The sequence below is a fragment of the Lygodium microphyllum genome, chromosome 17, assembly GCF_053477565.2.
Source record: "Lygodium microphyllum isolate KBCC chromosome 17, Lygodium_microphyllum_v1.1.10, whole genome shotgun sequence".
NCBI classification, from domain to species: domain Eukaryota; kingdom Viridiplantae; phylum Streptophyta; class Polypodiopsida; order Schizaeales; family Lygodiaceae; genus Lygodium; species Lygodium microphyllum.
The window spans coordinates 93,215,406-93,228,952 of record NC_141151.1 but is presented as its reverse complement, the minus strand read 5'-3'; the positions used below and the strand labels follow the sequence as shown (position 1 = coordinate 93,228,952).

At 37.5% G+C, this 13,547-nt stretch overlaps 1 protein-coding gene across 2 annotated transcripts; it reads right to left on the bottom strand.

The window, feature by feature from the left end:
* Positions 1-8,287: 8,287 nt before the first annotated feature.
* Positions 8,288-11,341, bottom strand: LOC148022148 (uncharacterized). Of its 2 annotated transcripts, none has more exons than XM_087697786.1 (3): positions 9,959-11,341; positions 9,689-9,768; positions 8,288-9,584 (listed from the first exon to the last, which is right to left on the bottom strand). In XM_087697786.1, the coding sequence occupies exons 1-3, from the start codon at positions 10,142-10,144 to the stop codon at positions 9,101-9,103; spliced, it is 750 nt and encodes a 249-aa protein (XP_087553912.1). In that variant the 5' UTR covers positions 10,145-11,341; the 3' UTR covers positions 8,288-9,100. The 2 variants fall into 2 exon arrangements, with proteins under 2 accessions (XP_087553912.1, XP_087553911.1); XM_087697785.1 differs by having other exon boundaries at positions 8,340-9,584; positions 9,689-9,786; positions 9,959-11,338.
* Between the last annotated feature and the right edge of the window lie 2,206 nt (positions 11,342-13,547).

Sequence of the window (13,547 nt, the reverse complement as noted above, 5' to 3'; positions counted from 1 at the left end):
ATGCTTTAGGGGCTTATTTCAACCCATAAAATGCATTCTTCAGCTTACACACTTTGTTCTCTGAATGGGGGGCCTCAAACCCTGGTGGCTAATCCACGTACACCTCTTCCTTGAGATCACCATTCAAGAACACATATTTAATATCCATTTGGTAAACTGGCCATGTATTGTGAGTGGCCACTACAACTAGTGTGCGAATAGCGGTCATTTTGGCATTCGAGAAAATGAATCTTGAAAATCAAACCCTTCAACCTATGAAAATCCCTATGCAACTAGTCTAGCTTTGTACTTTTCTAAGGTTCCATTAGCTTTGTACTTGACCTTCCAAACCCACTTGGTGCCAATAATCTTTCTCTTTAGTGACCGATCCACTAGCTCCCAAGTGTCATTCTTTATTATGCTATCATACTCAGCTTGCATAGCTGCCTTCCATGCTGGATCTGCAAGTGCTTCTTCCAAGTTAGTTGGCTCCTTTACTTTCTCATAATCCTATGCCCACATCTGTTGAGGAGAAGGCAAATGGACCAAGGATTATTTTAGTTATAGATCTACTTCACCCATCGTGGCAATGGCTATTTCGATGGTGTGATGCTAGGTTAGTGAACTTTCTCTTCATCATCCGAAGATGATTCTTCCTACTCCTTGAGAATAGGGGTAGCTCTTGGGAGCTTCCCTTGCCTTTTAGCATGCACCCTGCTATCTCCACAATTGTACAATTCCTACTTTCCACAACACGCTTGATCCCTTTACTCTTGCAAAAGTCTTCAAACTCCTTTGAGTTGAACTTACCACCACCATTTATTCTAAATTTCTTCATGCTTTTCACTGTTTCATTCTCACCATGTTTTAGTCATTCGTTAAACTTACCAAAATCTTGAGCCTTATCATTAAAAAAGTGCACCCACATCTTCCTACTGTAGTTGTTGACAATCAACATGAAATAAAAAGATCCTCCCAATTCTTGTGTAGGAATCTTACCGCACAAATCAACATGTACCAACAACTGTAGAGGAGCATTTGCTCTATTATTGCTTTCTTGTGGAAATGCATTTCTATGTTGCTTGCCCATCATATAAGCTTCACATGGATCCTTCAATTCAGTAACTGCAAGTAGGTGAGCAACCATATCTTGCTTATGCATCTCCTTCAAAACTGCAAATTCAATATGTCCAAACCTTTCATGCCAAAGCTTACTTGTGCCCACTCCAATAGTGGCTATATGAGCACTTAGCTCATATAGGTTGTTCCTTCTTTTTCCTTTGCCAACAACTTTGCCAGCTCTATCAAGAATTTCTACACCTATCTTGTTGAATCTCACTTTATGACCAACATCAGTTATGGTAGCAATTGATAAGTGATTTATTTTAGTTTCTATAATATGCAACACATTTGAAAGCTTTTTTACTTCACCATTTGCAACAACAAAGAAAATAGTACGTGCCTGTAGCATGGCATTTTGCATCATTTCCAACTGTCATAGTGATGGATTATTGTAGAGGCTGCATAGAACTATATAGACCTTTCTTGTTGGTCATGTAACATGATGCACCATGATCCAACACCCATGAATCAATGTGGTAGATTTTTCTTGTGCTGAAGAACACACTTTCTCGATGATTGCCATGAATAACTCCAACTCTGCTTTAGTCATATTAGATGTCTCCCTTCTCCTTACTTTTAAGGGTACCATTCTTTTCATCTGCCTTCTTGACATGACAATCTACAATTGCATGTCCTTTCTTCTTGCAGTAGAAATGCTCTCCTTGAAATTTCTTCTTAAAACCCTTCTTATTTTTGTCACTATCATTTTTGGCAGAGGAGCCACCTTTGCCTTTTGCATTAGCAGAGAATGTAACATCTTCATTGTTGCTTCCTTCTCGAGCTTTCAGCCTCAACTCCTTCTCCATTAATAATACACAAAACTCCTCAAAAGTCAAAGCTTAAGGTCTCACTTGAGTACTAAGGGCAGTTACCAATCCATCAAACTTTGGTGGGCAAACCCGAAGACACCTCAGGGCAAGCTCCTCACTAGTCTTTTGTATCCCAATGCTAGTCATTTGGTCACACAAATTCTTAATCCGAGTAATGAATGCTTTAATCGTCTCTTCCTCAGAAAACTTCTCCACTGCTAGTTGATTCTCTAGTTTTTGAATCCTTTTTTGATTTCATATTTCATACTGACTTCTAGTACAATCCAAGCTTCTGATACCTAATTGTATGCTGAATCAAAGTCAAAACACTATTAGAATAGCTTGTAAGTAAGGCACACAATGCATTTGCGTTCCTTCATTTCCAAGCTCATAGAATATCTACATTTGGAGGAATCATCACACTCAAATTTGATGGGTCGAGGGTCAGTTCTGATTTTGGGTCAATCCCCAGCATTGTCTCCTAGAAGCTCATGAGAATCAAGGAGTGTAGTGATTTTAAACTTTCACAAAGTATAGTTTGTACCATCTAATTTTTTCCTTTGCTAAAGGTTAGTGGATGAATCCTCAGTGTTTGAATAGGTGGTATAGTAACATTGCCTCCATAATTGCTTCCTAATGTGCTAGAACTGCTTGCAGAAGTTGACATTGCTCCTCCTTGCTATTAAAGCCTTTGTCTCTTGCATACTCTTTGATCCCTAGAGTTTGTTGAGCTCAAATACCATGTAAAAAATTACATGGCACAACAAATAGAATTTAAGCAAGAGATAGAGAAAGAGAGTGCACATCAAATAAGACGAGAATAAAAATTGTCTTTAACTCCAAATAAGATGATACAAAGATGGCTCAGTCCACCCATGTACTTCTAATGTGAAGCTTAGATGGAAATCTAGATAGAAGATAGGTGAAGAGCTTAAGGTTAGCTAGAATAACTCTGATTAGGTGAAAGGATAGATCATGAAAGCTATGAAGGGATCTATCTTTTATAGTCTATGAAGGGGGTCATGATGATGGATGACCTTCCATATGCACATGTCTATTGATCTTCCATGTGCACACATGTTTGTTGACCTTCCATATGCACATGTGTCTGTTGATCTTCCATATGCACCTCCACTAGTTGGCCAAAGAATATTTCCTACCCTAGCCAAGGGCTACTTCTAGAGCCCTTGGACCCAAAATAAGGGTCCCTAATAACTTCATTACCTCACAAATCGATGCGGTGTATCTCGAGTTGCTACTAGCTTCTTTAACTACTGGGTCTAACCCAAATGCTAGACCATAATGGTTACCTTTTGGCCATTTGGTCACATAGACCTCATCTAACATACAAGTCAGGACCCACCAATGTCAAGGCTCACACATGGCTTCTCCTCATAACGGGAGCCTTACAACTTTGAGCACCATGGATCATTGGTGGCACCTTACAAGGGTAAAACATTAAGCATATCTAACGAGAGAGAGAGAGAGAGAGAGAGAGAGAGAGAGAGAGTGTGTGTGTGTGTGTGTGTGTGTGTGTGTTTTTTTTTTTTAATTTAAAAAGAGAGAGAAAGAGATGCTTATGAGAATTTTGATTTAATTAAAAAAGGGAGAGGAAAGAGAGAGAGAGAGAGAGGGGGGGGGAGGGGGGGTTTAATTAAAAAGGGGAGGGGGAAGAGCGAGGGAGTCATTAAACGTGAGAGAAAGGGGGTTTTAATTAAAAATGAGAGGTTTGGAAAGGGGTACGTTTAGGAAGCTCTCTGAAAGTTAGAACCTACAACCAAAATAATATAGGATTAAGATAAGTAAAGATAACAAAGAATAAGGGTACCATTCATTTTATACGTATATAACTCTCTTGTGTTCTTCTCTCTCTCAAACATCTTGCACTCCATAGCTTCTACATCACATCCCACCATTGCTTCCCTCCCATGATGAAACTTGCATCTTCCTTTCTCATATAAAGTGAGTAAATTGCATTAAAAATTTGAACAAATTTGGCTTTTTGGGATTGCTTTAGCTTATGTAGCACCTTCTTTAACTTGCATACATATATGGGATACTCCAAATCCTCATAACCTATTGGTTGTTTCATAAACACCACTTGTTACAAGTCACCTTATAAGAAGGAATTTTTTACATCCACATCTGAAGTAAAGTCCAATATTTGGCTTCTCCCAAAAAGTAATCACAGATCTAACAATTGCCATCCTAGCAATTGGAGTGAATATCTCTTTATAATCTATATCATGTGTTTAAGCAAGATTTAGGAACTAGCTTTGCCTTATACCCGCTAATTGAACCATTTGCATTATGTTGAATCTTATAGATCCACTTGCAGCCAAAAGTTTTCTTGCACTTGAAAAATAGAACTAACTCCTAAGTTTTGTTGGCCTATAATGTGGCCATCTTCTAATCCATTACTCCATCCCATCATGCATGGCCAATAACTCTTTCAAAAGTAGACTCTATATCCTCAAGTCTCTTCATATAAGCATAATAGTGAGTTATATAGCTCTCAAAACCAAATCTCTTAACAAGATAGTTAACCTTGTTAGACCTACATATCATTAGATCACTCGATGGAGCCTTTACATTGCCATGTGCTTGCTATATACTGCCTAATGTCTTGATAGTAGGAATGCCATGCGCATCATCCAGTCTCTCTAGCCCACTGAAATCTCCATCTAGAAACAAATGACTGGTACATGCATCATTACCATATGAATCTTTCTTCTTCACTCTGTCAGAGCAGTAGTTGGTCAACACTACTTGAATATGTGTGGGGTTGCTCCTTAGTCTCCCATATCAAGGACTAATTATAGATTTGTTATTAGTAGATGATTTCTCTCATCCATTAAGAGTGGGCGATTCTTGATTTTTTGTTTGCATATGACTACCATTATCATCATCATCATCATTCAATGCATCACCATTAGATACATATCAATTGCTCATATTACTCTAAACTTACTACTAACAAGTTTAACTAGCAATACCATTTCTCTTCAATAGAGTAATGAAGATGCATTTTTCAACCCTTGGAACAAGTTTCTTCCTCAACTTATCATGCAGATAAACATAAATAAAAGTCTTTAAAATGTATACATTAGAGTTTTTTCTTTTGTGAAGCATTCCTCAGGGGTCATACCATGAATTGTAGATATGAGTGTTCTACTCATAATATATATAGTAGTATGAACAACCTTAGACCAAAAATACTTTGGTATATTCTTTTGAACCATGAAGACTTGTGCAATTTCTATAATGTGTCTATTTTTTATTTCTACAATCTAATCTTATTGTGGGGTATCATGTAAGTAAGTTGTCATTTTATGCCATGAAATCTCAAAAAGTCACTAAACTCATTTGAGAGATATTCGTCCTTTGTATGTAACCTCAAATACTTGTTTTCCTATTTCAACAACTCCTTAAAAATTTTAAAGTACTCATACAATTCACTTTTTTCTTTTAAAAAATAAATGATCATCAATAAATATAATGAAGTAGGGACTTCTTCAATAACAACTCCTTAAAATTTCTTGTTTTTCTATTTCAACAATAACTCCTTTAAAAAAATTTAAGTACTCATACAATTCACTTTTTTCTTTTGAAAAATAAATAATCATCAATAAATATAATGAAGTATTAATTATAAAAATATAAGCTTACTACGTTGATTTGTAAGTGAACAAGGAAAGATTCTATCAATATGAATGAATACATTAACCCCGAAGTAACAATTTTTTGTAGTGGTTGCTACTAGATATGTTTGTAGCTTAACTTTACTATCCTTTTCCAGTAACAAGAACTAGATAGTTCAAAAACTAAGATTGACTAATTAATCATCAATAACTTTAATGGTAATTGCTAGATCTATTATTTGGTCCATTGCATACAATACAACAAATTTCATGTGGAAGACTAAACTAACCATTCCTTATTAATTTGAGAAAATTAGATTCTATAGAAGTTATCAATTGAGTTTCGTGAACATTGATTTGATGGTTATCACTCAAATATTTGGAGATTGAGACCATTCTAATGCTTCATTTCACCATGCATGGGTAGCTAAGTGCAAACCAGATAATTGATGAAAGCATTTAAGTAGGAAGTCCACCTAAGGACAAGTGCTCTCTTCTTTTTATGTACAAGGTCATGACGAGACAAGTCATTTCTCATCTCCTATATCCAAAGTTATATGAAGCAATGCGTGATTGGGCAAAACACCACGTTCACTATTTGTCGATAAAATGATTTTCCTAACTTCAAAACTCAAAGTAATTCGATTAGGGGCCATTACATATATATGTCCCCATACTATTATTAGCCCTCCACTTTTGAAACTTTTGAGGTCGATAGGGATGTAAATATATTTGGTTTGCTACTATTGCAGTATGTGAGGTGATATGGCCATTTGGATGTGCAAGTAGATGGTCAACTTGACATTCATTTTTGACAATATAAGTAGCATAGATTTGGCAAGAAACCTTGTTTTTCATGTGAGGACACAACATATTGAGATGCACTACCATTTTGTGAGAGAAAATGTATTTGCAAAAGTGAGATTGACTTGGTCTATATCAAGACACAAGATCAACTAACATTTTTACGAAGGCCTTGTATACAAAGAATCAAAATCTTTGAATCTTACTTGGAGCTATAAACATGCAATTGAGCTTTGTTTTGGAGGGAGGGATGGCAAGCTCAACACTCCCTTAGACATGATGACGAACCACCTAGTTAGTTGGATCCGTATGTTTAGATTAGTACATTGATGGTCATCATGACCCTCACATAGCCAATGACTTACCATTTATTTGTATTCAATTAATTGCATCTACTTATAACTACCATAGTTATAAAGCAAGCCAATTATTATAATCACTTAAACATTGTTTGATTTTGTGGATCACTTTCCTTTATGTTGTCTTATTTTACTTATGTACATTGTTTAAGAAAGAAAGAAGAGAGAACAAGAAGAAAACGTTTTGGCCTCCATCTCTCTTTTTGTGTTTAAGCTTTTCTCTCTTTTTGTGTTTGAGCTTTTCTTGCATCCATTATGTGTGCGCTCAATATAGTGGTTCAAGCAAGTCTCCTCACCATTCAAGTTTTATCACATCCTAGCAAAATTACATATTAATTTATAGATGCAATAAGCATCAAAAAAGCTGAGAGTTGAACCTCATAGAATAGTTCAATACCTCTCCTATCCTAGAATTGAGAATTTCTAAAGACTCAATCCCAAGGACACATTGTCTTTTTGCTTCTCAAGTGACAAGTGAGCACATGTGGAACTTTATAGATACCTCTTGCAATCTTTTTGATTCAATAATTGAAAAGAGAACACCCATCTTCAAAAGCTAACCCATGTGAAGCATTTTGATAGTAAAGCATCAATAGGAGAGAGGCTTGTAAACCACAAGGCACAATGCACCAAATTCCACTTATATGTGAGAGAGCATCCAAATATCCAATCATGCTCCTATTAAGAGTTGAGCAACACCTAAAAAAGAGTTGCATTATACATTTCAAGAAATTCTTCATTGGAAAGCGTGCCCATGAAGAAAATCATGGAGTACATTGTTGACATACTTATTGGATGATAATTGCAAGGTGCCATAAATAAAGAATTGCTAAACTTAATACTAAATCAAAATGATGATGAGGTTTTGCTAAACAAGTTTCTTCATGAGAAAATAACAACTATACATTTTATTTCTAGTTTCCAAAGTTTGAAAATATACTACCATCCCAATTTGTATATGTATTCACATACATTTATATGCTTCCTTATCTTTTGAGAATGGTAGTATATCTAATAGACAATAAAGCTTTATGTACATTTTCAGAATAAGGAAGTCATAGATAATGTGAATTTGAATCTTTTATCCATTTTTGTGAAAATCCAAATCTTATATGCTTACATGTTAGTATGACCTCTCTCTCTCTCTCTCTCTCTCAAATTTGCTACACACAAATTGGCTCAATTAATGTTATATCCTCCTTTTAGATTGTGTAGCTAGTGACATCATCCTCCAATATACGAGTACCAATGCCTTCATTAAATAAATATAAGTGTAAATGATAAATGAATTATGCCGATTAGAACCATGTGTGTGTGTCTATCTTCTTTGAACAACAATTCTGATGGTACTGAGATCTAGGAGTATGCATGAACCCTTTCAAGCTTATAGCCTTATTAATTACTTTATGTTTATTTTCTCCATTTGCAGGATAGATATATGATGTTTAGCATTGCATGGAGACCCAATGTTTGGAGATTATCACACACACACACACACACACACAAACCATCTGCACAAAATAAACATCAACTAATAAAACTATATGCTCAAAATGGTTCATGCATACTCCTAGATCTAACCAGCATCACAATTGGTGTCAACACATGGACACACACACACAAAGGACTAGGATTTCTGAAGTGGAACTTTAGTGCAAGAGGTAGAGATTAGACTTGTGGCGGTATGACCTCACGTGGCACTAGAGACTAAGGTTTTAAGTGAAACCAACATCTTTCCCAATCAATTAGCAAGAGAATGTGTTCTTTGCTGAAGTCATACGAAGTATGATTTTTCGGAAAGCCACTAACTCAATGGCAAGCCATATGATGTGAGACACCAAGTATTCTCAAACATCAACTGTAAGGTTTGGTGGCTCTTGCTTAGATACAGTTAAAACAGTGGTAATTAACTACGGCTGAGCGTTCAAAATGCTCTTAATTCAAAGTGACTGGTATAGTTCCACGATGACTTTGTGCTATCCAGCCTTGAAAACAGGAAGAAAGCACACTAATACATGCTAATGACAATGGCTTCAGAGTGTGTTACAGGTAGTAAATTCACCTACTGTTAGAGTAATATGTATATGGTGTACAAGCTGAAGTTGTGTGTTGTTTTCCTATAAAAGCACACAATTACATACTAATGACAATGGCTTGAGAGTGTTACAGGTAGTAAATTCACCTGCTGTAAGAGCAATTTGCATACGGTGTGCAAGCTGAAGCTTCATGTGCTCTGAAACAACACATTATCCGGGGCAAGTAAACATTCAGCACGTTCCCATACACTTTGTTTCAGCACATATGTACAATGGAAGAGTATGATTGCATCCCCATCTCCAAGGAAAGCTCAGCCAACGAAATGGTCCTCTTTGTGGTTATGCACCTTCTATCTATGCACATCGACATCAATTGTCCTCTCTGTGGTGGAATGAAATGTATAATCTACAGCAGATAACACACTTGCAGCTTCTCTTCCTCTTATCACATGCTCTGGCTGCTGTTGCACAGCATTGGCTCTGTTTGAAAGAGAGCTTTCTGCATTATCTACCATTTCCTTGCTTCCAACAGCCCTATTGCTTTCTTTGAACAACAAATTTGGCATCCTCAATTGGAAGCTCAAGGGCTGTTGTTCAAACATGGAATCAGGCAGAGCTCCAGGAATAAACCGAGCTTTTGCGGTAAGGCTGATCAGATAATTTGGCATCAGCTGACCCAGCGCACTAATCAACCGCAGAGATATTCGACACACCGGACATGTGAAATGTTGCCGGAGCCATACATCAATGCAGTTCACATGAAAGGCATGGCCACATTTGGGTAACACTCGCAGGGCTTCCTTCTCCTTGTAGTCACCCAGACATATTGTGCATCTTTAGCAACACAAAGAAATCTTGTAAATTTGGGGAAAACGTTTTTGCAGCTCAAGAGGAAAACATCTAACGCAATAAGAGCAAAGCAGGGGCAGTAACTATACAGGTTATCCTCCTCAGACACAAATATTGGCTGGCTGTAATTGATTGTCGGAAAGGATGCAATTGTAGATGTGTCTAGGCCCTGCACAGTCCGCTCAACCTGTCAAAGGATAAAATTCAGACCCTTCCGGCGAATGGGTTGCATATCAATGTCTCACGGGAATGGAGTGAAATTGAAAACTTGGGCATTTGTATTGTGAAGATTAGGGTCAATAGAAATGGATGCAAAAATTAGGTTCAACAATAATGTACTTACAGGAGGAGGTACTTACAGGAGAGCTTCGTCTCACTGATTGCTGGAGCATCTCCAAGGTGCTGGACTGCCGGAATCTAAAGCAGAGGAGGCGGCAACATATCACGAACATAAACAGAGCACTCAAGACAAAGCCAAAGATGGTGACAGTCATGTTCATGCTCGTGGTCATCACTGTCGGGGATGAAGACTGATTGTTTGCCATCAGCAGGGCCCTGTACAGGGCTCTCCTAGGCTTCTCTTCCACAGAAAAAGCAACTCAGGCTCCCCACTTGTGTCAACTGTTAGCCAAGCAAGTCCGGTGCAGTTTTGGCAGATACATACAGCTCTCTTGCACAGACAAAAACTCTGTAACAGGCCAACCAAGTCTGGTGCAATTTTGCACAGATATACACAGCTCTTGCACAGTGAAAAACTCTGTCACAGGCCTCCCAAGATACAATACCCTCCACCAAATAGAACTGTGATAAGATCAAACTTGTGCAACATGCATTTTCATCGCCGTGTCGATGTTGCTTTGAACTGATTCACAGGCATCTGAACCTAAACCAGGGCATCAGCAAGGAAAAGATAACTGATTGAGAAATGAGCAATTTCTCAAGGTATTGCATCAGCCAATGGTGACAGTCCTGACATCACAAAATTTGAATTCAAAAATCCAAGTTCCTTCAGTAGTTGCTGAAGTGAAAAATTTGTCTCAAAATAGATGCCCTTGAAGCATCAACTGTCAAAGAATCCTTGCGACGAAAGTGATGTCTATAACCAACAAAGTAGCACTTGTGTCACAACAGATGCTCTTATATGACTGTCAAGGCAAGGACTCCTTGCAACAGAAGCGATGTATGTATCTCTTGTATAGACTCTGTCAAAGCAACCTTTGCAACAGAAGATCTATATCCACAGAGAACAATCGATGGCTTGTTGCTTGGGGCAGCCAGGTTACCTGCTTCATGCGGCAAGGGAATCCTCAGCATGTATGTGTACTGAGGGTATCTGCCATGCACAAACCGTGGCATGTATGTGTGCTAAAGAAGCCATCTCATTCTCTGTCTTTTTCTTTTCGCCCTCCCCTTTGCTTGACTTGAATCTCTCTCTCTCTCTCTCTCTCTCTCTCTCTCTCTCTCTCTGTGTATATATACACTGCGCAGATGATGCAGTGGCAGCTTTCTCCCAATGCTGCTACAGATGGCGTGTTCGAAAGGAGGCAGAGCATCGACATAGCTGGGGCTTGAAGTGAAAAGGCACGCTGACGTCGCGGAGTCCCATCCTATCGAAAGGTAGGATCGCCCGCTCGACTGGACATAATAGAGAGACTGTTTACTATCATGATCAAAGAACTGATAAAAGCAGAGAGAGAAGAGGGTGCCTAAAGCCGGAGAGGCTAAGAGAGACACACACATAGATAGATCAGCGCTCTGTCTATCTTTAGATATTTAGGCTGCTTACACATTGCGCACATTCACCCACAGTCGCAAATTTTTTATGTGTCGATGTGGGAAAAAATATTTATTACACGTGCAACTAATCAGCATTTTTCTTTCTTTATCCTTTTTCTCCTTGTTTTGAAGAGAAAATGTCACATCTTTTTTTTAAAAGAAGAGTTGAAGAGAATGTCAAACTCTTTTTTGAAAAAGATACGTGATGAGGAAAAAAAACACATCGATGGATGTGAAGAGGAAATACAAGCATAGCAAATTTTTTCGTTGTTAGTGTTAATGAAGTAAAAAAAAATGCAAGGGGCAAACATAGAAAAGCCACCTGGAAGGAAGCTCCAAGCTTCAGTTGCTTCTACAATCCATGACAAGGGTAGAAGACCTCATTACTATGAGCAAGCTAATTGGATTTAACACAGCTACAAAAGCGATGTCTTCCAACAAGTCCCTAGCATGTGGCAATATTGGCAACTTGCTTGATGTAGTTCCCCATCAATTTTGTTGTTGTGTTCTTCATTAATAGTCTTGCAAGTGTGTATTCTTCATATAGTCTTGAAATTGTGTAACTCTTTTACATGATGTTAAACTTATTATTCTTTCATGCATCAAATTTTTTCATGACTCATGCATCTTCAATGATAGGTTGATTGGCTATCATGTTTGCAAACTTAACAATACCACAAGATGAACACAATCTTCAAAGGATTCATCTTGACTAAAGGTTAGAAGCCATTTTGAGAGTTATATTGTTTCTACTTATTTTGATAGTACATAAAAGAAAAGAAAAGAAAAGATCCTTCTCACATGCATATAGGCCCAAGGGGAATGGCACTTCCTCCCATAGTTATGAAAAATTGAAGAGACTTGTGCCAACCCTTTACCATGTTACTTAAGTAGCATGTTTTTTGCTTGTGTTAACTATTGTACTCTTACAAAGTTTGCAATGTACTCTGATCATTGCTATGTAAGCATATTAGAATATAAAAGGCTATTACCTTCTAGATTCTAAGCATCGTATCTTGTTTATTGGATATATCTTTTGCAAGGTACTATTAAGAGGACAACACATGAAATCATAGTAAAACATCAACCAAATTCCTTAGCTTCATCTGACATAGTAAAGGATCTTCAACCACACAATACCTCTACAAATGTACATTTAATAAAATGAAATTTGCTTTTGCTATTGAAGAATGTCATTAAGTGAACTAAATTGCATGTTAGAAACATACATAAATCCCATTAACATACAAATTTTAGACATACAAACTAAAATTCTTCTAGCTTTAAGTCCAATATGGGATTTTTCAAAGCAAAATCAACTATATAACATGCTAAGACACCACTTTCCCAATCATTGGTTCCCACCATTTGTGGCTTGTAGATAGAGATGGATGAGGAGTCACCCTTCCAACCAAACAAGCACCACCCTTGCCCAAAGACCCTCCCTCCCCTCAGATTAGCACCACCCCCACCCAAAGAGAACAACATATAAGGCAAGAATCATTATAGGAAATAAAAATTGAGTTAAGATTCAAACTTGCACCAATCATCCCAAAGCCATAGGACAATTGAAGATGGAGAGAGAGAGAGAGAGAGAGAGAGAGAGAGAGAGAGAGAGAGAGAGAGAGAGAGAGAGAGAGAGAGAGAGAGAGAGAGAGAGAGAGAGAGAGAGAGAGAGAGAGAGAGAGAGAGCACAATACGATAACCCCACCACTAGTAGGGCCTCCACCTTTCTCTAATTAAATTTCAAAAGTTTCAAAGCTTTGAATCAAGACCTTTCCATACACAAGGAGGTGTAAAAGTAACAAAAGTGTGCAAAGATTATTAGATTCTAACCATACACAAGAGCTGATCACTCACTTCCATTGTTGACTTAATAATGACCCTTAACATCTAATACCTTAACAAGATCTCATTTCATGTTATAAGAGTCTTTTATAACTACAACACAAAGTTAGGTTCTAGATGTGGGCTCAATTAGATCAATGAATGGTGGAGGCCTAAAAGTAGACCTTAGGTGGGTACTCATGATCATATTTGAGTACCATTGTACTCAACAATGTGGTTAGCATGAGAATAAATACCTCTAATAATGCCTATCAACTCATGATACCACATACTCCTCAAGCCACTAGTTCATAAGCAAATCTTGTCATTTATGGAATTTATAGT

Excerpts from the sequence above, each read along its gene's own strand:
- LOC148022148 (XM_087697785.1), bottom strand. The coding sequence starts at position 10,144 with ATGGCAAACAATCAGTCTTCATCCCCGACAGTGATGACCACGAGCATG. Across the intron at positions 9,787-9,958 it reads CAGTGAGACGAAGCTCTCCT|GTTGAGCGGACTGTGCAGGG; the intron begins GTAAGTACCTCC and ends ATCCTTTGACAG. Across the intron at positions 9,585-9,688 it reads GTGTCTGAGGAGGATAACCT|ATGCACAATATGTCTGGGTG; the intron begins GTATAGTTACTG and ends GTGTTGCTAAAG.